At 55.4% G+C, this 24129-nt stretch overlaps 2 protein-coding genes across 2 annotated transcripts; both read right to left on the bottom strand.

Moving 5' to 3' along the window:
* Positions 1-1072: 1072 nt before the first annotated feature.
* On the bottom strand, positions 1073-11240 carry Psmd3 (proteasome 26S subunit, non-ATPase 3). The gene is made up of 12 exons (XM_003466929.5): positions 10849-11240; positions 9660-9850; positions 7613-7750; positions 6327-6463; positions 5170-5360; positions 4881-4984; positions 2409-2523; positions 2211-2330; positions 2013-2116; positions 1685-1840; positions 1531-1581; positions 1073-1448 (listed from the first exon to the last, which is right to left on the bottom strand). The coding sequence occupies exons 1-12, from the start codon at positions 11066-11068 to the stop codon at positions 1371-1373; spliced, it is 1605 nt and encodes a 534-aa protein (XP_003466977.1). The 5' UTR covers positions 11069-11240; the 3' UTR covers positions 1073-1370.
* A 2629-nt stretch (positions 11241-13869) lies between these two features.
* Gsdma (gasdermin A) lies at positions 13870-22289 on the bottom strand. Its single transcript, XM_013149611.2, has 11 exons — positions 22171-22289; positions 21133-21351; positions 20822-21002; positions 19586-19751; positions 18973-19069; positions 18719-18766; positions 18183-18209; positions 17044-17198; positions 16355-16469; positions 15495-15568; positions 13870-14882 (listed from the first exon to the last, which is right to left on the bottom strand). Exons 2-11 carry the CDS (start codon positions 21344-21346, stop codon positions 14640-14642), a joined length of 1320 nt encoding a protein of 439 aa, XP_013005065.1. The 5' UTR covers positions 21347-21351; positions 22171-22289; the 3' UTR covers positions 13870-14639.
* Positions 22290-24129: the final 1840 nt, after the last annotated feature.

Here is a 24129-nt window from a genome sequence, read left to right as displayed (position 1 = left end):
TAGTGATGTAGGGCCGGGGATATAGCTTAGCGGCACAAGAGCTGGCCTGGCAAACACAAGGTCCTGAGTTTGATTCCTGGCACCAAAATAATTTAGCAACTTAGCAAGACACTGTTACAAAATAAAAAATGATGTAGCTCAGCACAGAGGCCCTGGGTTCAGTCCGCACCCAAGGTAAATAAATATTTGGGATTTGAATGTCAAATGTTTTTACATGTTATAAAACACTTTTTTTCCTTAATCATTTAAAAATACGTAAGCTGTTCCTCACTCTGGGCACTGTGCCTCAACCCGAAGGCTTGGTCAATCCTGCTTGAAGGCTTAACTGAGAGGTAGAATTCTACTTTTGTCACTTTTTCAATAAATTGATACCTTGTTAAAATATATTTATAATCTGGTATTTTTTTCTTTTACATTAGGAATCAAATTCTAGACCTTGTGTTTTCCATGAAGGCATTTGTGCCGCTGAGCTGTATCACTGGCTTTTGTCACTTTGGAGACAGGTTCTGTTTCATAGCTCAGGCTGGCCTTGAACTCAGTGATCCTTCTACCTCAGCTTCAGCCAGCCGAGTGAAGGATTTTGGGTGTGGGAAGCAGAATTCTTGGTTACAGGACGCAGTTTTCCCCTGGACAAGTGACAAGCAAGTGCTATAGAACCCAGCACCAGGCAGGTGGGGCAGCCTGGGTGGATGTGGCCAGGGTTCCTGCCCATTCACAAAAGCCCAGAGGTAGGCTGGGGCGCTGCACGGGGGGTCCCCAGCACAGGAGGAGCAGGACCTGGGAGGACCACTAGCAGCCCACCAGGCTCAGCTCGAGAGCCCAGCCCTCCATTCTCCCTGTGGCCCCCTGGGTGGGCAGACACCCTGCTGCCCAGGAGCCCTGGTGTCCACCCCAGGTGTTGCACCCCGCCCCCGGCTCAGAGGCCTCCTGAGGCCCAGGTTCCTGGCACAGGGATGCCCAGGCCTGGCTCTGCAGGTGATGGAGAGCCCTGAGGTCAGAAGGACCAGTCCCAGCCCAGGGACAAAGCTTGAAAGAGTGGGGGAACAGATGGACGGATGGAAGGATGCAGGGCTTTGGAGAACTCTTTATTGTTTAAAAATCTTAACTGAAGCTTCAAAAACCATTCCACCCAATGAACACCCGGGCCCCAGGGCTCCCCCAGCAGTGCCCCCAGTGTGGGCCAGGCCCCTGGGCAGGGGTATGCGTTGCCCCAGCACTGTCCCCAAGGCAGAGGCCAAGCGAGGTGGCGGGGGCTCCCAGCACCCGCACCCCGAACTACGCAGTCTGTGAGCCACGCTTGGGCAGGGCTGGCCCCCATGCAGGGGGCCCGAGGGGTGAGACCAGGCCGGCGCCCCAGCCCCGCAGCCCACTCAGGGGAAGCTGTCGTCATCATCTTCGGCCATCTCCTTGGCAAACTCCAGGTCCTGCTGCTCCCGTTCTCGCCGCTCCTGGGGACGGAGGCAGGGGTATCTAGCTGTGGCAGGTCCCTCCCCACCCCTTCTGTGTGCAGGGTGGCCGTCGGTCACTCACCTCTGCGGACTCCAGGTCCTTGTTGTAGGATTTGGGAGGAAACCGCATAGCCTGGGCACAGCGGGAAAGGCAGTTACTCAGCAGGCCCTGCTAGCTTGGCTAGGTGGCCAGGCAGCCCAGGGGGACCGGGGTGAGGCAGGGTGGGGTGGCGCACCTTCACCGACATGTTGTGGATGTCCAGGCAGAAGGAGATGCGCTGGTGGAAGGCCAGTTGCGGCTCGCGTGTGGAGTAGATGTCGATCATCTCCTTGGACTGCACGTAGCCCTTCTCGTGGTTGATGCTTGCCTCGATGACGCCGTCGCGGATGGCCTGCAGCCAGGTGGCATGACCACAATGCCAGCCCCTCCGTCCCTCCCCGTCCCTGCTCAAGGTGACCTCTGGGCTTCACGGCCACTGTGTCCCCAACTGACCGCGTCCCAGGAGACTGCAGCTGCGCCTTGCCCCACCCCAGCCCTCGGTAACAGCAGCAGCCCAGCCCTACCTTAGCCACAATGAACTCGGCGTCCTCAGGGCTGTCTAGCTGCAGCTTCTGCGCGATATCGGCCAGCGAGATGCGCGAGTAGGAAAGGCTGATCATGCGCACGCCTGCAGGGGAAGGGCCGGTGGGTGTGGGTCAACCCCAGTCCCCAGCCACCCATCCCATGTCCTATGTCCCCACCCGCCCCATGGCCATGCACACCTGTCTTGATCACGTTGTGCCGCAGCCGGATGATGAGGGTGTAGGTCCCATCTGCCTGAAACTTCTCCCCGAACTGATCCAGGACTTGGTTGAACTTGGCCAGGTTCCCGGTCCTGACGGCTGCGGCACAGAGGAGACCGAGGGGGAGGGGTCAGTGTGGGCACTCGTGGGGCGAGTGGGGCGCCCGGGTGGCCTTACCTTGCGTGAGCAGGAAGTAGGGCATGAGTGAGCGCTTGAGCGAGGGCTGGCGGAACTGCAGGCGGTCGGGGATCTCGCCCAGCAGCAGCTCCACTACAATCAGCAGCTTGTGCACCTGAAGACACGGAGGAGGACGCAGCTTGGTGTGTGGGCCAGGGCAGGGATGCCCAACCCAGGCCCCGAAAGGCCTTCGCCTGGGGAGGTGACAGGATGGCTGGCCCTGGTGGGGAGGACAGGGAAGGCCTGGCAGGACCAGGGACTGAGCAGAGGCTGTATATGGACAAGCCGGCACCTGTTTATTCCTGGGGGCACCGGGACTTGGACCCAGGTTGGTCCTGAACTTTGGCCTCAGCAGTTCTGAACTTTCAATTCTGAGCCAGGGTCTGCTAGGTTGCTACACTGCCCAGGTGGGCTCGAACCTGCAATCCTCCTGCCTCGGGCCTCTTGGAGTACTTGGATTACAGGTGCCTGTTGGGCCTTTCTTCCACCATGGAATCACCCTCGCAGTGATCCATGGGTGAGGGGAGACATAGAAATGGCGCAGCAGTAACCCTCAGCTGGTTGGGACACGTTGGGGGACAGGGACTCATGGGGCCTGGCCCGAAGCTCTGCTTAGTCAGCAGAAGTGGCTCAAACAAAGGGGCTGGCAACTTGGGAGGATACAGAGACAACACAGGAGGGGACTGAGTCACTAGGAAATGGGAACATCAGAGAGAGCCCTGGCATCCCACTGCATATGCAGAGTGAAAGGCTCGGGGCTGAGGGGTTTGTAAGGGTCCAACTAGGGACCACGTATCTGGGGCCTCCAGAGACGCAGGGAGCAGAGCAGCTGGCTCTACGGAGCTGGTGCCCCAGACAGGGGACCATCACCCGGCCAAGCTGGCTGTGGGGTACACACCTGTTACCCAGTTACTTGGAAGGCTGAGGCAAGAGGATTTCAAATTCAAGGCCAGCCCGGGAAACTTCAATGCAGCCTTATTTCCAAATAACAAAATACAAAAGGGCAGAGGCTGCAGCCCAGGGCAAAGGCCCCAGGCTCCATGCTCAGCTAATCCTCACCCACAAACACCTACAAAGATGCCAAACAAGACCAATAGTCCCCCAAAGCCACAATCACATGGCGAGGACAAACCCTGGGGTCTCAGCACGTGACCATGTCTAGGGATAAGGCCTTGGCCAAGTGACACACAAGGGCAGACTGCAGGCCAGAGAGACTGGCGTCCTCCCAGAGGGAAGGTACCTTGCGAGGGTCATGTGAACCCTGTGGATGCTGTCACCTTGCGCCCTTAGAGCTGTGACACCACTCCTGTGGCTGAAGACACCTAGTCCCCAACACTTTGGGGCAGGCCTGGTGGGCGGGGCAGGGTGAGGACAGATGTGCAGAGGCCACCTGGAGGGCAGGGGTCCAGGCTGCAACTGCACAGCCCAGGACAGAGGTGGGTTCGATGGGGACTGGGAGACGGGAGGCTGCTGAGGGCAGCAGCAGCAGGAACCCCCGCTTAGCACAGCTGGCCCCCAGTAAAAACAGGGACAGAATGGCTGAAGAGCCACCTGTGGTATATGGCGCCGGAAGCCGGCAGCTGGGCAGAGGGATCTCGCTGGATCTTAAAAACACTGGTGCGGTCACTCTGGGCTTCAACCTTCAGAACGGGGACAAGTAACTTTTCTGATCCTGTTGGTACTGGGATCAAAACCAGGACAGGCTACCATACACCTTGCAAGGTTGGGACTTTTGACCCTCCTGCCTCAGCTTCCCAGGGTGCTGGCACTAAGGGTGTGGCCACTATATGTAGCTGTATTTTATTTTACTTTTTTGGTACTGGGAATCAAACTCAGGACCTTGTGCATGCCAGATAGGCACTTGTGCTGCTGAGCTGTGTCCCCGCTCATTCAGCTGTATTTTTAGTGATTTCTGAGACACTTTAGAAACACTTTAGCATGACACCTACTGCAAGGATCAAGTGGTCTGCACGTGTGTCCCCTGTGTGCAAAGCCGCTTCCTGTGAAAAGCCCACCTGGCTTCTAGCACCAGTTCCAGTGTGAGGCTGCCACTCAGTTGCCGGCCCAAGCCTCATCGGCCACCCCGGTCTCCAGCAGAAACGGGAGTCCAGGGACTTAGTCCTGACCCCAGCTCCTGCGAGCCTCAGGGACTTCACGAGGCCCAAAGCCCTTTCAGGGCCAAACTCCCCATCTCTACCCTAGAGATGCCACTTCCTGCCCTTCTCTGTCCTTGCTGGTTCCCAGACCAAGACCAGCGCGCAGCAGCAGTGCCTTGACATGTGACAGCTCTGCCCTGGCCAAGCCCTACCTCCCACGCCTGTCACCCAGAATTTCTGGGTTCCTCGGGCACAGATGGCACCGGACCCCAGGACAGAATGGGAGTCTGAGGAGGGCCAGGGAGATGGAGCAGGGGGTTGGAGTCTTCGCAGGCCTCCCAGAGCAGCCAGAAAGCAGGCAGCAATGGGCGCTCACCGTCTGTTTGAAGCCCACAGCCGTATGCTGCGGGGCCTTGCGAAGCGTGTTGGTCATGGTCCTCCGGGCCTCCGAGTACTCCAGCTGGATGGCCTTGATTCGCCCTGCGGGAGTGTAACACGTCAGGACGGTGTGTCACCAGCAGGCCCAGCCCGAGGCTGAGGCAGGAGGGTTGCCCGAGTTCCAGCCCAGCCAGGTCCACAGGGCATTTAGGCAGCCTACACTAGAGGCAGCCCCCAAATCCACAGGTGAGGCCAAGGGAGCGGCTCCCGCGGCCCGCACTGCTCACCCGTGTAGTACAGGTACCGGGCCCACTCGTTGTTGTTGGCCTGCTCGGGGAACACGGACTTGGACACCAGCTTCTCGGCCTGGTCGTACAGGCTGTAGTGCAGGTAGTTCCGCAACAGCAGGTTCAGTAGCGTGGCCTGCCCGTCTGCGTCGTGCCGCAGCGTGGCTGTGCGTAGCCGCGCGTGCAGGAAGCTTGGGGTGGAGAGGAGGCGTCAGAGGCCCGGGCCGGGTGGAGCTGCCTCGGCCTCTGCATCCCACAGTGCCCGAGATAGGGATGGCAGCCGCTCTGCTGGCCACACGTGAATACTCAGCTCCTGACCGGTGACTGCGCGCATGTTGTTTTTTTCTGAGATGGGTCTTGCTTTCTGCCTAGGCTGGTCATGAGTTTACAACCCTCGCGCCTCAGCTTCCTGGGTAGCTGGGTTTACAGATGTTTCTTATCTTGCCCAGCTTTGGGGTGTCACCCTAGCTGCACAGAAAAGGACAATCGTGCTCTGGAGGGACTCAGGGACAAGAGTATCATGAAGCACAGCAGACGGAGGCAGGGCGAGCACTCTGGTTTGTTTTCTTTTTTTTGTTGGTTTTGGGGATCAAACTCTCGAACTCAAACAGGCAAGCACTTGAGCCACTGAGCTAAATCCCTGGCCTAGTACTCTGGTTTTTCCTTATGGAAATGCAGCCGGGCACGGTGATGCATGCCTGTGTTCCCAGCAGTCAGAAGGCTGAGGCAGGAGGATTGCCACAAATTCAGAGCCAACCTGGACTACACAGTGAGTCCAAGGCCAGCTTGTACTATATAGTAAGACCCTGTCTCAAAACATCAAAAAGGGAACAGGGGTTTAGCTCAGCAGCACAAGTGCCTGCTTAGCAAGCACAAGGTCCTGAGTTCAATCTCCAGTATCCACCCCCCCAAAAGAAATCAAAAAAGGGGGCCACTGCAGGTTCTGAGCAAGGGCTAGATGCACCAAGCTCATCAGCCAGTCCTGGAGTGGAGCAGGGCAGAGCTGGGGGATCTGCAGAGATGGTTCCTGATAGCCCAGCAGGTCCTCCTCTTCCCCAGGGTCAGCTGCACACTCTGCATGGTCCCTGCAGCACCTGCCATCCACCAGCTGGCAGCACCTGCAGCCCTGAGAGCCGGGCCCTGAGCCCCGCCCACACCTGCGCACCACGTCCAGCTTGTCCAGGAACTCGTAGACACGGGCATGGTAATAGTAACACTTGGCGGCCACGAGGTCCAGGGCCCGGCGATTCTGGGTACTGATCCGCTGCATCAAGTCATCGGAGATTTTCTGTGCCTGGGGTAGGAGCCAAAAGGGAGCAAGAGGCAGTGACTCAGAGGGTTAGGGACAAGGTGCCACCCATGAGCCAGCAAGGCCCCTCCGAGGGAAACCCAGGACTGGACCTCATTCTCCAGCCCCAGGGTGCTGCGACCCTGGGCAGTTGAAAAGTGGGTAAACCAAGGTGGTGCATCCGTACACTGGAATGTTACTCAGCCACAGAAGGAAGCCCAGACTGAGCCATGCTCTGGCATGGAACAATCTTTAAACCTTTCAGCACACCTGCCATCCCAGCACTCTGTGAGGCGGAGGCAGAAGGCTCTCAAGTTCAAGCTCAGCCCGGCAACTCAGTGACTTCAGGGGACGAGGTCTCAAAATTTAAAAAAAAAAAGGAACAAGAAAAACACCTTGCAGGTGAGGCTTCGAGCCCACTTCCGTGAGGTCCCAAGGACAGCAAATCCTCCTGCGTGGGAGAAGCAGGAGGCGGCAGGGGATGGGGACGCCATTGACGCTGTGCTTTCTTTCTGGGGTGACAGCTGTGCACCTTGTGATCACAGCACAACCACAGGCCACAGGGCGGAGCACCTCAGAGGGGTGAACTGTATCTCAGACCAAGCAAATAAAACAGGGATGGAGGCATGATAGCTGTCACCACAGCCATGCTCGAGTCAGGTTGACCACAGATCTGCCCCAGTGTGGAGGGGCTAACTGCCCCTTGCTGGAAACGCTCGGGACCAGGACTAGAAGTGTCTCAGAGGTGGGGTTTCTTATTAAATTCTGGAGCAGTCACACACCGCACAGCCTCACATCCCGAAGCCAATTCAATTCTGCCCTGCACACTGCCTGGGTACTGGGCCCCAGGTCCTGGACGCAGCACCCTCAGGGCCGGTGTGGGTGGGACCTGCTCCCTTGTGGCTCAGGCCAGGGATCCAGTGTCCAGTGTTGGGTTTGGGGGCATGTGGTCCAGGGATGCCCAAGCCGCCCCCCACTCCCCGCAAAGCGCATGTGTGCGGGTCCTTGAGTTCCTGTTTTAGGTATCAGGGCCTCCTGGTCTGCACCTCTTGCTTGGGCAGAAGTGCATCTGCCCTGCCCATCACTGGACCCCTCCTTCCCCCGCAATGGCATGTGCGCACCCCAGAGCCCCTGGCTTTGGCCGTGCCTATGTACCTCTTTGTAGCGCTTGCTGTTCATCAGGAAGATGACCAGGAGCAGCTGGAGATAGGCCTCCACTTCTGGCAGCAATGGGGCCGACGCGGCTTTGCCCGTGCGCGGTCGGAATTGCAAGTCAGCTTCTGTGTCCATGGGCTAGGAGAGGGCAGAGCGGGGGCAGGCGACCAAGTCACACAGAGGACCCAAAATCATGGGTTTTCCTTTGGACTTGCTCTGGGCTTTGATGTGCTGGAATTGTGCCAGGCGCTTGGGATACAAAAAATAAAGACGATCTCTTTCCAGAGGAGTCAGGGAGGCTGGCAAGAGGTAAACACAGTGCAGGGTTAAAGGAGTGTCACAGGCCCTTCACAGAACACTTCGAGCAGAGACCCTCAGACAGGCTTGACAGTGCTGGTCTGCACTCCCCCTGCTCAGGAAGCTGAGGCAGGAGGACTGCCACAGGTTGGAGGCCAGCCTGAGCTACGTAGTGAGGTCAAGGCCTATCTGAATGCGTAATGAGACCTTGTCTCAAAAAACAAAAAAAAATTTTAAAAACAACAAAGAAGGCTGAGGATTTAGCTCAGCAACACAGCACCTGCCTGGGCAAGTACAAGGTTTTGAGTTCAATTCCAGGTGCCAAACAAATTCTCAAGAAGTCTATAACCTAAGTCAAGATTAAACCACAACATTTTCTTTTTCTTAAAGACAGGGTCTTGCTACACAGTTTGCCTCAAACTCACAGTGAGGGGCTGGGGATTTAGCTCAGTGGCATATGTGCCTGCCTTGCAAGTGCACAATTGTGAGTTCCATCCCTGGTACCAAACAAACAAACAAAACAAAACAAAACAAAACAAAACAAAAAAACACCAAAATTCACAGCAATCCTCATGCCTCAGCTTCCCAAGCACTTGAATCACAGGTGTGTGCCACTGGGCCTGGCTAGAATCATTGTAAATTACCATCACACAAGGTTTAACCAAATCACTGTAAAGATGAAACCCAGAAGGAGACAAAGAGACTTCTGTGTGTATGGACACAGAAGAAGTCTGGGGAAAAGGTGGACACACACCTTTTTAAACTTTTTTAACCTCCTCAAGGACACTGGGACAAACACTGCATTAGGGCAGCCTGGGGGGGAAACTGAGGAATGTGGCAGGTGGAAACCATCCAAGGCCAGGTCAGGGAGGCCCACTCTCCCTGTCCAGTCAGGCCTCCGGGATTTTCCAAGCTTTCCCACTCTGCCCTGCACATGCAGAAGGTGGTCTAGGAAGGCAAGGCCTGAGATACACAGTGCATGAGCGGGTTTCACACTGCAGGAGAATGAGATCTCCCAGGACAAAGGACACCACTGCAACCCAACCCACTCTGCCAGGGTGCTGGCACACTCCTCCGTCTCCCATCCCTTCACCACACCCCACAAATGAGTAACACAAAGCACAGGACATTAGTTAAGTCACTCCCCAGGCCCCACAGAGCTCCCTGGTAGCATGTGGATTTAAGTTTAGCTCTAGCAGGGATGTAGCTCAGTGGCACAGCATCTGCCTGGCAATCACCAGGTTATGAGTTCAATTCCTAGTACAAAAGAAAACAAACAAGAAGTTCAACTCAAGCTGCAAAACCCACACTCTGAGCCTGTTCTATCTTTCTGCATAGTGAAGCTTCTTCCTAGGACAACGGCAATGTTACACCAACTGGAGGACAAGGCTGGCAGTGAGGGTACTGGGAAATGAGCTTGGACAGGAGGGTCCCGCCAGTCCCGTTTACTGGCCAGGTGTTACAATGCTTTGTTAGGGGTAGGTGTGGTGGCCCATGCATGTTATCCCAGCAATCAGGCGGCTGAGGCAGGAGAATCACTGAGAGTTCAAGGCCAGTTTGGGCCACATAGTGAGTACAAGGCTAGTCTGTACAAAATAGTGAGACTCTGTCTCAAAAAAACAAAAACAAGCCACAGCACAAGAGAAAGAACAGACTGCTCAAGTGTCTCTACTCACGGGACGGGAGGGAAATGACAGCAGGACTTAGACAAATCCAATCTGCCCTGAAGTGTGCAACTGGAGCCACTCACCTCTTCTAGGAAGGCCAGCAAGAAGTCACGAGTGGTGTTGTTGGAGGTGAAGAAGCCATGCACGGCCTTATAGAGAACGTAGTGGTTGAGGCGGCGTGACGTGGAAGGCAGCATCCGCAGGGCCCGCAGCACGAATCTCGGCTCCTTGCCGGAAACGGCTTTCTCCAGCTGTTTCACGTGCTCCTTGATGTCTGCAGGGCCCAGAGGAAAAAGGCACTGTTACTTCCCACTGCTGGTCCTTCATCACTTCTAGCTGGCAGTTCGAAGAGAGACTGTTATTGCTGGGGCAGTGGCACTGGTCTGTAATCCCAGCACTCAAGAGGCTGAGGCAGGAGGGTTGCCCCAGGTTTGAGGCCAGCCTGGGCTATACAATGAAGCTCTATCTCAGAAGAAAAAAGAAATAAAAGGAAAAGGAATAAGGAATCAAAAAAGAGGGGCACGGTATTCATGGTTTCTGTACATGGGTTTTTAGATATAGCCAAGAGACAAGGGGAATATATATATGTGCACACACACGCACACGCACGCACACACACACACACACACACACACACACACACACACACGAGAAATGCACCTTTGCCACTATTATTATTTTAGGTAACAGGACCCTAACACCGCTCCTGCCGTCCGACATGAGAGTAGCAGCTCTGGTCTCAGCTATCGCAGCCTGGAAAGCTCCACTAGGAGCGTAACTTCGCTTATCTCAATATTGTTTGGGTGGCTTCTCACAGCTGGGAGAAAACCCAGCGCGCAGTCTGGTCCCACTGATCGAGAACCCAGAACAAAGCCCCGGGCGGAAAGCGCTCGCTTTGCCCACTCCACACGGGGAAGGCTACTCTAAGTGGGAAAAATAAAACCAAGAGGAACAAGCGGACCTGGAAACGGAACTGGCGCCCAGAGGAAGAGACGCAGGCTCGACCCGGCCAGGCGCAGGTATGGGCCCGAGGTTGGAGGAGAGGACTTGGAAGGGGCAGCGCCCGGGCCCAGCGAACCCAAGGTCCAACCCAGCCGGGGCGGTCGGAGCGGTCACGGGCTGGGGTCGGGTGTCGGACTAACGGGGCAAACACCTGCGACCCAGGCCTAGGACCCAGCCCGAGGAAGCGGGCCGGTGCGGCCGCGCTAAGCTGCATCCCCGGGGTCGCTGTCACCCGAGATCGCGGCGCGCTTCTGCCCTGCGCTCCCGTACCCTCCAAGGTGACGGTGTCCAGCTCCCGCTGGGAGTGCTCAGCTGTCGTCGCCGCTGCCTTTCCGTCGGCCTCCCCGGGGGCCCCGCTACCGCCCGCCGCCTCCTCTTTCATCTCCACGTCCTGGGGGGCCGGAGGCGGGGGCGGCTCGGGTTCTCCTCCGCCGGGCGGCGGCTTCGCCTTGTCCGCGCCGCGGCGCCGCGCCGAACCCTCCTGCTTCATGGTGCCCGGAGTCGCGGCCTAGTCCGCGGACCGAGGCCGGGGCCTCGCGTGAAGCCTCCCACCGGGGACCAGAAACCGAGCCGGGCCTTCACACGAGCGCGGGCTCGCGGCGGGCTACACGATGACGGAGCAGCTGCAAACCCTTTTGCAGCGCGGGGCCTTCTGGGAAACGCCAGGCCAGGCGGGCCGCCGGCCGAGTCGGGAAGGGGAAACAAATCAACAGCCGAGATGCAGGATGGAAGCGGATCTTCAGCTGGGAGGAGTCTGGTTGTGCCACTGGGGCTTTCTTTTGAAGCACTTAAAAGTGTGGCGCTTTCCTTTTATCTTTCTCTTGGGTACATTTCTGTGAATGTGCACGGGAGGTCCCTTTAGTCTTCAACCTGGGCTACAACGGACTGTAACAGCACCTCAAAGAATTTGGAGTGGGTAGGACCTATCGGAGCGCGGGGAAGGTTGACGTCAACAGTTGTGGGGCAGCTTTTGCACGTACGTGTACCTAATTTGCCCCTGACTGGGTCCCCTTGGAGATCTGCCTGGCTCGCCCCTTGGTGCACCCAGGGCGAGGGAAGACAGCGCTGAAGAGGAGGGACGTGCAGCCAAGCTATTGGGTTTTAAATGAAGGGAGCTGGACAGTGGGAGGAACCCCGGGGCATCCACCCGGACTTTCAAAGTTAGGTTTGAGTTTAGTGCCGCGAATAATGCATAGTATCTCTCCGTGCTGGGAACATGGGGAAGACAGCGTTTGTGTACGATCGCTGCAGTTTAATAAAAATGGGCCGGGTGTGCTGTCCCACGCCTGTCATCCCAGTACTGGGGAAGTTGAGGCAGGAGGATTGCTCTGAGTTTGAGGACAGCCTGGGCTCCATAGTGAGTTCCAGATCAGCTTGTACTACATAGCAAGATTCTGGTCTCAAAGACCTGAAATCAATCAATCAATCAATCAATCAAATAAATAAATAAATAAATAATAAATAAATAAATAAATGAATAAATAAATAAAGGGTTTCTGGCCCAGTGTGGCATAGGTCTATAATTCCAGCACTCTGGAGGCTGAAACAGGAGGATTGCCACAAGTTTGAGGCCAGCCTGGGCTACATCGCAAGATCTTGTTTCAAAAAATAAAAAAAAAGAACAAAACAACTATACAAACCCAGGGATTTATGGTCCAGGGCTAGCCAGCTCTTGGCAAGGGTACAGATGCCACATAACTCATTTGAATTCAGTCAGTGCTTCGGGGTAGTGGGAGGTCGAAGGAAAGAGGGTGGAAGCCCCTACTAGCTGAGGCTGCTGGGAACCCTTTGAGGGAATCTTTATACCTTCAGACCAACCGCTGTGAAATGGGGAGCAGTGTAATGGTTACCACATAGTTTACACAAGGGACAGGAAATGGGACCAGAAATGCTGCCAGCTCAATTTTCAAAGGACTTGTCAACTGGGCCATAGGAAAGTGTGCCTGTCACACAAGTCTGAGAGGCTGAGGCAGGAGGATTGCAAATTTGAGTACAACCTGGGCAACTTAGCACGACCATGTCTCAAAAAAAAAAAAAAAAAAAAAAAAAAAGCAACTTCCCAGTGATTCCACAAGGTAGCTAAAAGTTTAAAATACAAGACAAAAATTCACACTGTCTTGGAAATGTGATTCTTCCATAGGTGGAAGTCCTGAGGTTTGGACCTTCAAGGAATAGGGACTTGAGGGGCAGAAAATGTTTTGATGCATTCTCCTTTATGTATGTCTGTGAGACAGGTGCACGCTGTGCCCTGTGTCTTTAGACCCTTCTCTTTGTCCTCTTGCAGCAAATAATCCCCTGCTTTAAATGGGGCCAAGTGGCAGAGTGTGTGCTCCAGCATTGGGGAACATATCATGACCAAATCCTCCCCAGCTGTCTTCTTGCCCACCCACCTGGGCTGGGTGGCTCCCAGGCCTTTGACTCATCCGAGGAATAAACTTCCAGTGTCTTCTCTGCCAGCCGTGTCTGCAGTGGCAGAGGCGGGTGAGATGAGGTTTGTTGTTCAGACCTAACAGTGGCTGGAGTCATCTGGCTGCATGCTTAGGGGCTTAGCTCATTGTCTCTTAAACTTAACATCAGAAGGGCGGATAAGCAGGTCAGCAGCCCAGCAGCAATGCAGGGAGGCTTTGGAAGGTGACCAGGCTCCAGGAGGCTGATGGAGCCCAAAGCCTTTGGCAGTGGTCATGGGGTGTGAGCCCAGGTCTGGGCTGCCTCAGGACTCAGAAGAGGCTGCAGCCCAGAGCCAAAAGACTTGCAGAATTTTTCTACCTAGAAAACCACTTTATCTCTTTGAAATAAAGTGGATTTGAAAAAAAAAACACTTTAAAAGAAATTGGAGAAAGATACTCAAACTGAGCTCTAGGCAGAGTATGCCACAAACTCAGACGGAGCTTTGAGGAGACTTTCGACACACAGATTAGCAGGTTCACAGGCAGCCCACGATACTGTTGTCTTCCTAAATTGAAGGCAGAAGACAGAGAAACACAAGAAGATAATATGACAATTCAAAAAAACTTTGGAACCAGGCCTGATGGCACAGGCTTGTAACCTCAGCATTTGGGAGGCTGAAGCAGGACTGCTGTGAGTTCTGGGAAAGCCTGGGCTACATAAATAGTGAGATCAAGGGCAGCCTGAGCTGCATAGTGAGACCCTGTCTCCAAGAAAAAAAAATTTTGGGTTAATCTTATTCTTAGATTTTTTTTGGGGGGGAGGGGGTTACTGGGAATTAAACTCACAACCTTGCACTTGCCAGGCAAGTGCTTATGCCACTGAGCTATATCCCCAGCCTTTAGATCCCATTTTAAAAAAAGACTCATCAGTATTTTGTTTTTATTTTGTACCAGGAATCAAACTCAAGACCTCGCTCTTGCCAGGCAGGCACTGTGCCATGGAGCTAAATTCCCAGCCTCACCTGCGTTTTCTTAAAAGTAGTCTTTTTGTTTTGACTGTACCCTGTATCTCTGTCTAGATCTTTCCTTCCCCAAGCCTTCAGCCTGGAGCTAGAGGACGCCAGAGACTCTTTGAAGGTGGTGGCTTTGATGATCTTGCCACTTTAGAATCTGGACTTCATATCCCACACCCGGGAGCTCCTCAGTGTTTTCTGGCTGGTCTGAGGACTTCAGAGTAGCAGTCTGTTCAGATGATCCATAGGGTCTAAGAGTGTTGCTTTCTTCTTCTGGCCCAAGTCAGAATTTCCATATAATAAATTGTTCAAAGAAATATACCCAAAGCCATGGCATTCTAAGACTGACATATTTTCCATTAATTCCTCCAATGCTTGTGTTTTAGAAATGTAAGTGGAGAGAGTTAGGATAGGAAATACATTTTTTCCAGTTTTGCTGAAAGAGCTCACAATTTATAAAGGCCAAGCACTTCTACTTCTACAGGATTTAACCTCAGCCCATGGGCTTGGGAGTGGGGAGCTGGAGGACTGGGGGGGGGGGCAGAAGTTGTTACGGTGGGTGGATAGGTAGGATTTGGGGGTCTTCGACCTGGTGGTTCTAAAACGCCCTGGGATGTTAAGGTCCTGGCTCGGGAAGCTGGAAGCAGCCAGAAAAGGGACACTAAGGGGAACAGGCCAGGAGCTGAAGGAGGGAGAGGCCGGCATAAAGGGCACAGAGTCGGGGCAGGGTGTCCGGGTCCCACGTGTACTGGGGGCCACATCTCTGCACCTCCAGGCCGCTGAGCCCCACGAGGGCTTCCGTGAGGGTCAGTTCTTCTTCCCCAAGGGAGGAGAGCAGCTCGGGGGACAGCGGGTAAACAGCCTCTTTCTCCTGCAGGAAATTCTGCTCCAGCGTGCTTTCCACCTGCAAGGAACCGAGACAGCATGAAAAAGATTCCAAAGACTCTTCTTTCCTGCTGGGTGTAGATCAGGCTACAGCCCCCTCATAGAGGCGTTTTACTGATGCTTTGATTTCATCTGCCCTACAAAGAGAGCTATTGAGCCAGCTAGTTAGGCATCTATCTATCTACCTACCTATCTTATCTATTTATCTATCAAGATAGAGTCTTGCTACACAGTCCAGGCTGGACTTGAATTCACTCTGTATCCCTAGCTGGTCTTGAACTTGCAGGGAACCTTCTGCCTCAGCCTCCCAAGTGCTGGAATAGTATGTGAGTACATTTATTTTTAACTCTATTACGAGGAATAAATCGAGGCAGACTCAGAGACATTAAGGATTCCCAAAGCCAGAGTTTTCTGTCTTGTCTCCCAAGAGCAAGGTGATAAACCCAGATTATAGCCAGAAATCCACCCTCCCGCCCCCTGTTGTGAAATAGCGTAAAGGAAGAAATACAGAGAGAAAAGAGAGAGGCTGTGAGCTGGATGGGGCACAGGCGCTCTGGGACATGGTCCCCGGGCCACAGGGGCACCTTCTGGTTCCCTCCCAACTCTCCTTGGCAAATGCTGTGTTTCTCACCAGCCTCAACTGCACCGGGAGGATCTTTTTCTCCATGGATTTTACCAGAAGCTTCTGTTGGGCTTCACTTAGCACTGGAGACAAGAAGCAGAGAAAGACATGGGTGTTGCGAGTGTAGAGGAGACTCCGGATCCCAAGCAGCGCACACTTCCGGAGTCTAGTCACGCTACTCAGCTGATCCATCCATCAGTCTGTCCATCCGTCCTGCCATCCGTCCATCCGTTCATGCACGGCTTAAGGCCTGCTCTACGCGCAGCTCTGCCGAGTGTTGAGTGAAACCCGTGCGCTCCTCCCGGACGGAGAAGAGAGCTGCATGGAATCACAGCCCCGGACGTGAAGCGGGTAAAGCAGAGGGGGCGCTGCGCCCTGGCCCTGGGGCGCAGCCTTCACAGGGAATGAACCGTTCCAAGTTGGAGAACGGCCGTGCAGACCAGGGCAGGAGGGGATGCAGGGGTGGGAGCAGTCGCTGCCCTCCCACGTTACAGCTGGCAGGTGGGCTCCGAGGGGAGCGGAGGAGCTCTGCTGCGTGCTGAAGAGTCAAAGATGTGGCCCTGCATCCAGGGTCCTGTCCCACCCTTAGCAAGGCTGGCGTCACAGGTCACCCAGCGCGACTAAGATTTTATTTTTAATTTTTTCCTTATGAGACAGGGCCTCCCTATGTAGCCTAGGCTGGCCTCGAATCCACAGTGATCCTCCTGCCTCAGCCTCCCGAGCGCCATGCTGACAGGTGTGCGGCAGCCCTCCCTGCATTTTAATGTAAACTTCCGCACTGTAGTGGAATTTATCTGGCATTCACCCACTCAGTTACTCAAGGGACTCATTCCTATCACTGGAGGAGTAAAGACCCGTGCCCCACTGACCTGTTAGGGCTCCAAGGAAATAGAGGATGGCGCCCATGGACTCCTTTGACAGTGGGACATCTTTCGGGAGTGCCTCCAGGGTGACTTTGTGTCCCTTGTCGAGAGCCCCCTCCAGCTGTGGAGGAAGGTGGGTGTTTAAAATGCCTTGAGTGGAGGGCTGCCATGGTCCTGGTACCTCGGAGTTCCTTAGCGCGTGGTGACTCCTTCCCATTTCACTCTTTCACTTTTGTTTATTTTTCAGACAGTGTCTCACTCTGTAAGTTCAGGCTGGCCTCGAACTCACTATGGAGTCCATGCTGGCCTCAAACTCCCAGTGATCCTTCTGCCTCAGCCTCCCGGGCCCTGGGATTATAAGTGTGCCCGACCCCTTTCTTTTGAAAGTTTTAGGCTCCTGGGTTCCTTGGTCCCTGGCCTTCACTTAGACCTGCAAACAGCTAGACCTTCTAGCTGTTTCCTGACAGAGGCCCCTTCTGGGTGGGGTACCCAGCCTCTGCCCTTCAGAGGAGCAGGTGCCCCAAGGAACGTGTACTTCATGTCCTTTGCCAGGGCACAGGGACAGTGGGGCCAGCTCTGGGCTGGAGCCCACTATCTGCTCTCCTGGCCATTGGCCACCAGCTCCCATGCCCTGCTGCCAGCAGGACCCCACTTGTCCCCCACCTTCTGGCTCTCTCGGGGACTTGGGCACTCACCTCGAGCTCCAGGTCCTGTAGCTCCTTCTTTTTGCCCAGAAGGTTGCTGAGGGCACTGAGCAGGGAGCCCTGGCCCACCCGGCTCAGCTTGCCCACCTCCTGGGTCTCCCTCTGGACCTCTTCTTTCAGGGCCATGAAGTCCTCATGCACTTCCCCTATGGGGACAGGAGATGTGGCAGCCAGTCCTTCCCCTGAGCCTCCCCTACTTAGCCCCCCAGAACCCTATGCCCTGCCCACTTCGAGCGCGACCTTTTCTCTGTTGTTCCTGATTTTTGAGAGAGGGCCTCCATTACATGGTCTCAGACTCCCTACGATCCTCCTGCCTCAGCCTCCCATCGTACTGCCGCAGCCTCTCGAGCACTGAGATGACAGGCAAGCACCCCTCCACCTGGCTTTGACATCAAAGACTCCAGTGACGGTTGAGAGGGAAGATCTCTGTCCCTCTTCCTGAGTCCACTGACACAGGAGAACGACTTTGGTGACTGCGAGAGCAGCAGGCCTGTACCCAGGGTCAGCGTGGCCCAGAGGCGGCCTTCTATGGAAGTGGTGCCCTCAGGCCAGGTCATCCTCCTGGCTCCCCAGAAGTAATGCCAATGCCTGGGACCTTTCTGTCCCCTCCCTCCACCTCCTCTACCTCTGCCACTTTTGTGCCAAAGTCTTAGAAGAAACTCATAAAATTCCTTACTGACCTCAGATGCCTGGATAACTGAGAAAATAAGAGAAGAAACCATAAGCATAGGGCCTTCAGGGTGGTGGCATCCTGGGGGCAGGGACCGGATAGGTCACAGCCATCTCACTCCTTGTGCCCCATTTCCAGGAGGCAGGAATGAAGGGAGGTTAGGGCTAATCGGACGGGAACGCGGCACCCAGACTGAGTTGGTGTCACCATGATTCAGTGGCTCCCACCCCAGCTGCAGGGTGGCAGAGCGGCAGACGATGTGGCCCTGGGGACAAAGGTCTGAGGCGTCAGACCGCCTGGACATCTTGTCCCAGGATCTCCCACTTAGCTGCTTTCTCCTAAGCCATGCGTTAGGGACCTGCTTTGTCACCTTCCCTGTCTGTCCCACACACCAGAGAGGGAAGATCGGAGTTTTAAACCGGAGCGGAGAAAGTCGTAGCGGGAGGACAGGAACACTTACCCGTGAACTTCTCCTCTCCCAGCTTTTCTGAAGACAGAAATAACACACATCCGTCAGCGTGGAACTGATTTCTGCTCCCTTTCTTTTCGTTTAGTTTTGGTTTTTTTTTGGAGACAAGGTCTCACTATGTAGCTCAGCCTGGTCTTGAAATCAGCGCATTCCTCCTGCCTCAGCCTCCTGAGTGCTGATATAATGGGCTGGGTGCATCCCCATGCCCAGTTGTCCCTGCCTTTTTGACTAAGACAGCTTCCCTGAGGATCATCATAAAGGCACACAGGGCTGCCACTGGCCCGGCCAGCCGCAGGACTTGGGGACACACCCTGCCCCCTCATCTTCTTTCTGCTTCCCGTTGTCCCTGTCTTTCTCTGTCTGTCTTTTTCGGGCAGGATTTCTCTATCTCTGTCTGTCTTTCCTAAAGTTGAGGACAGACGTTCTCAGGGACTTGGGAAACAGAAATGAGAGGCTTTTTGGGGGTCCCCATAGACCCTGGTGCTAGTGGGCGGGACTCCAGGCAGCCAGTAAGGGCCTTCTCTTACCTCCAGGCTGGAAGGTCTGCATGTCACTGTTGCAGAGGTGCGGGATGTCTGTGGCAGGGAGACCAGGAGCCCCACTTAGCATCGCCCAGCCTCTGGGGGCCCTGGCCAAGCCCCTCACCCCACACCTGACCTGACCATAGGGGCTGGGGCTGCCCACTCTGGTCTCCCCGCCCTGCCCCCCCCACAGGTGCCCTGTAGCCCCTCCACCCCTCCACACCTCCATATTGGGGGGGGGGCACAGTGGTCTCTCTCACCCCACTCGTCTCTGCCATTGACCATCAGCTGCCTCACGCGAAAGGCCAGGACACAGCCCTTGGGGAGAGTGACAGCCTCTGAGTGGTTGACGGAGCCCTAGGGGGACATGACCAGGATTTGCGAATCTGTAGAAACCCTCATATGAGACTCAGGGGGAAGAGGTGGGGAGGGGCCAGGCTTGAGTGCCTTTGGGGAAACAGGAAGTGAGAAACCCTGCATTGACTTTCTGCTGGGCTTGGAGCCTGGCTACTCTTTTCCAGTGACCTCCTCTCAGGCACTGGTCTTCCTCCATGGGACCTGAGAAGAGAACTGGGCAGACCTGCTCCTCCTCCCCTGCCTGGGGCCACTCTGCCCCAGCTCCCATCTCCCAGAGACAGGCTCCTTCTTTCTCTTGGCCAGCTGTCCCAGTTCACCGCCTCCAGGAAGCCCTCCATGACTCAGCCTTCCCCAGGCTCCAGATCCTCCCTTCCGGGGCTTAGGTGTGGAACCCTGAGTCAGCAGTTTCCAAGGCCTGGTGGTGTGGGCTTTAACCTCCATGTCCAGTCTCTGAACCTGAGAACTTGGCAAGCCAGGCACCCTCTGCTGTAGCTTGGGGATTCGAGGGAACCGAACCTGCAGCCCCAGCGGGGCGAAGAATGGTAGGGAGAAGCAGCCCTCTGCCTTGCCCGCTCTCTCCAGCGTGACCTCCTGTACCGTCTCCACCACCTCCATCACCACGTACAGGTTCTCGCCGCGCTCCCGCATCTCCTTCAGAAACGGGTGGTCTGCGGCCAGCTTCCTGGGATAGGAGCCACAGGGGGCTGTCCAGAGCTCCCGAATCCCCCAGGCCCTTGGCTCCCCGGCCCTCACTCCCCAGAGCTGGACTTCCTGGGGGGCAGCTTCTGAGTTGCCACATGGGCAAATCGAGGGCACAGACACCTCCCTCCAGGGCTCGGAGAGAAATGGTCATCACCGGCACTGCCCTGGTCAGCTCGGGCCTCCCAGCTGCTTCCTTCTGGCTTCCCCTCTCCTCTCCATGTCTGTCTCTTCTGGGGGTCCTCCCCTGCCCCTGCTCCTGCCCAGTTCCTCAGCACTGGCTCCTTCTCTTTGCTCTCTTTGCATCCCTGAGCCTGACCCAGCCTCTCTTTGACCCTCACATTACCACCCTATCTCTTCCCTTCCCCTGTGGCACCATCTGGGTCAAAACTGAAGTCATCTTCCACAGCCTTCGCCCCTCCAGGCATCAGCAGCTAAATGGAGTCTGCGCTGCCCTTGGCAGCGGGCCCTGCATCTGTCCCCCTTTTATTCCAGCTGTCCTTCCAGCTCTTCGTACATCTCCAAGGGTGTGGGACTGTGTTTTGAGGTCCCCTTCCCTTGAGTGCACCTCCCCCAGGTGTCCCAGAGGGTTATCTCATTGGTGACCCTATGCCTGCACTGGGCCCCTGCAGGGTGCACCAGGCCTGCCCTACATCACCCTGTGGTTCCCCTTGTTAAATGCCCACTGCCCAGTGGTGCATGTCTCTCCTTGGAGCCTTGCTAATGCCCTTCGCTGATTCCCCATGTGCCATTTCTGATCTTGGCCTTTTTTTTTTTTGGTACTGGGGACCGAACTCATTTGCACCTGCCGGCAGGCACTGTGCTGCTGAGCTGTATCCCAGCCCCTCCCATCCCATTTCTCCTCATCTCCAAGCGTAGGTCACCAGCTGCCACCCGTGAGGTCTTTCCTCCCTGTCTCAGCCCGAAGTCCCTCTGACCTGCCACCAACTGAGCCACACTGTATCTGTGCCACTTACCACCTCTCACCTTGGATTTGACCGATTGATTTTGTGTGTTTTTTTGGGACAGGGTCTTGGTGTTGTGTGAGCTCACCTCTCCTTGTGCAGGGACTCCAGGGCCTTGGGGGCTACGCTGAGGGTCTGGACCTCCAGTGTGCTGTTCCGAGACAGCCCAGCTGTGCCCTTGACCTTTACCGTCCTGGGCACGTCCACCTCCCCCTCCACACGTGCGTCCAGCATGTTCTTAAAGCTGAAGCTGCCCGAGTCCGTTGGGTCTGCAGGAGGAAGAGATTGGGGCGCTGGACACACCCATGTGTGTCCCTGGTTCCTTCACCACTCAGTCCCTGGCGGCCACAGTGGGCCAGATGACACCCGGCCCCAAACCCAGCCCCCACGCAGGCTGACCCGAGGGCGAGTGGCCGGGCTCCAGCACGTCCAGGAGGGTGTAGTCGGTGTGCACATAGCGTGCCCCCCAGAACAGCGTGCTCTTCCTCTTCCTCAGCACCAGGCAGAACGGGTGGAAGCGCTTGAAATCAATGAGGCTGTCCAGGGCTGTCAGGTCCCCTCGGGGGTTCAGCTGTCTGGTCAGGGCCCGGGTGACATTTTCAAACATGGTCATTGTCACTGTGGGGAGGGAGATGGAGACTGTCGGAGTGGCTGCTGGGAAATCTTCATTTTGTGATGAAACTTGGGCTCAAAAACTCATATGAACTGGGCTTGGTTATGTAGGCCTGTAATCTCAGAGGCTGAGGCAGGGGAATCACTGTGAGTTTGAGGCCAGCCTGAGCTGCAAGGTGAGCCCAAGACTGCTTAAACTACACATCAAGATCCCATCTCAGAAAACCAGGAAAAACAAAAAAACCCAACTCAATTCAGGCCACTTCTGATGACCCTTCCTGCCTCTTCCCGGCACCCGGATGCCACCTGCCATCCCTGATTGCTATGATCTGTTGCACCTGACTCTCACCCACGACTGTGACTTCCCCGAGGGCAGGAAATGGGGCTTAGTCACCTCTGCAGCCTCAGCACCAAGCATGGTGCCCAAAACAGGTGGAGTCCAGCAGATAAGCACAGAAGGGGCCCAGGGGATAAAGGCAGCCCTGGGACAGTGCGGCGAGAGGGTCCTGTGTTCTTCGGGAGCTCAGGGTTACCACCCAAGATCTGTCTCCAAAAGTTCAGGCTGAGATGCTCCAGCTGGGTGCCTAGGGCACACCCAGGTTACTCCCTGGGCAGAAGATGACCCCAGCTGGCCCGGGAGTGCCCCGTGGAGGCAGAGACACAGATCCCTCCTGCTCTGCTGACCGCCCAGTGTTTTGCTTCCCCTATCCCTGGGTCCCCCAGGATGCCTGCTGCTGGATTCTAGGGAGCCCGCACCTTTCTGCCCCACCTGTCTCCTTAGGCCCCATGAATGCCACCTGCCTCATCAACTCTCATAGTCCTTACCAGGGAGTGATGCGGGGTCCTGTTGGCAGCTGGGTGTCTAATGAGGGTCTTGGCTTACTCTGTCTGCAGGTTGACACAGTGACTGTCCTTTGCCTGGCTGGCCTATTTATGCTTCTGTGGAGAGAGGGATGTGCCTTCAGGGACCCGCCCATCCCCGTGACCCGTCCCTGCCCCCTGTCTTCCGGGAGAACAGCATCAACCTGTTCCAGGGTGCTGTGCCCGCCCTGGCCTCTTTCTGGCTGAGGGGGTGGGTGCAGAGCTGGCTGCAGGTGGCAGCGTGGGTGGGAGCAGCCAGGGCCGCAGAGAGATGGGGCTGAAGGTCGGCCTGTGGGTATTTTAGGGATACAGAGAGAGGCATTTCGAGCTGAGGTGCGTGTACACAGGTGCTTGTGTGTGCTCACATCCTCATGATCTACCAGGAAGCATCTGGGATTCTTGGGCATGTTAAGGGTCTAAGACAGCCTTTACTTGGTTTGTTTTTGAGAAAAGGTCTCACTATGTAGTTCAGGCTGGCCTTGGACTCATTTGTAGCCCAGGCTGGCCTTGAATTCACAGTGATCCTCCTGCCTCAGCCTCCCAAGTGGTGGGATGGCAGGTGTGTGCCACCATGCTTGGCCTGTTGGTTTTTCGAGATAGGGCCTTGCTATGTAGTCTAGACTGGGTTTGTACTCAAGGTTATCCTGCTGCCTCACCCTCCCAAGTGCTGAGATTACAGATGTGGGCCACCACACCCAGCTTTTTCTGATGTTTAGTGTCCTCTACCTCTGCCTTTCCTGGGATACTGGATGGACCCATGCCCAGACACAGAGGCAGAGGATCAGTGTGACAGGTTTGAGAGGGCTCAAGATCCAAGTCATGGTCTCACTGCAGGTCCCACAGGTCCCATGCTCATCTTTAGTCTCTTCCTAGAAAGAATGTAAAAGGGAGCTTGCTAAGCACAATGGTGCACATCTGTAATCCCAGCACTCAAGAGGCTGAGGCAGGAGGATCTCGATGAGTTCAAGACCAGCCTTGACTACATAGTGAGACCCTGTCTCAAAAAAAAACAAAAACAAAAACAAAAAAAAAACAAAAAAAAAACTAAATAACTAACTAAATTTTTTAAAAGGCAGAGGGGACTTGTACACTTGGGGCAGGTCCTGCATGACAAATTAAGGCTTTGCAAGCAAGGCCTGGTAGGGTGGGGCTACCATGTGGAACTGGACACATGTGAGCCCCTGCACGGGGGTGCATGGGATTCAAAGCAGAGGAACACACGCTGCAGCGGTGAACAGGGAGGTGAGACGGTGCCCCACTCAGCCAGACTGTCTCTGCTGTCTCTTCTGTCCTTGGTCACATTTCCCATGTAGCTCTTTCTTATTTTTTTTTAAAACAAAAGGCAGCACCTTGTCCCTGCTCTTTGGTTTCTGTCCCTTATCTGTTTTCTTGGGTTCTTTTCCACCTATTCCATAACCTACTTTTGGGGTCGTGGGGATGGAATCTGAGCAAGTGCTCTACCATTAGGTCACATCGCCAGCCCTTTAAAAAAGAAACTTTTTCTTTTTCTCAGGCTGGTTTTGAATTTATGATCCTCCTGCCTCAGCCTCCTGAGTGCTGGAGTCACAGGTGTGCGCCACCACGGCTGGCCAGGACAAGAACTGCTCCTGTTTTTCTCTCCTTGCTTCATCCATTCTGACTTTTGCACCTGTCCGCCTCCCTGTGCCGCCACGAGTTGCCTCCAACCCGTTTACGGTGCTCCCAAACTGCCTGACGGTGCTTTAAGCACGGGGCTCAGAGGGTTCAGGGTCCCAGAGTGCCGGTTTGCGTTCAGGGGAGTTTGGGACCGGATTTAGATTGCACGGGAAACCTGTACGTTTGACTGATCTGCTAGCACTCAAGCCAATGAACCCTGAGACAGCCAGTGGTCGGGTACCCGCTGGGGACGCGCTGGTAGATTTTGCTCTCTATCGCCCTCTGGCA

The sequence above is a fragment of the Cavia porcellus genome, unplaced genomic scaffold, assembly GCF_034190915.1.
Source record: "Cavia porcellus strain 051 isolate PalLab524CR breed Dunkin Hartley unplaced genomic scaffold, mCavPor4.1 scaffold_6, whole genome shotgun sequence".
In the NCBI taxonomy this organism is placed as follows: Eukaryota; Metazoa; Chordata; class Mammalia; order Rodentia; family Caviidae; genus Cavia; species Cavia porcellus.
This window is presented reverse-complemented; position numbering and strand designations above follow the sequence as displayed.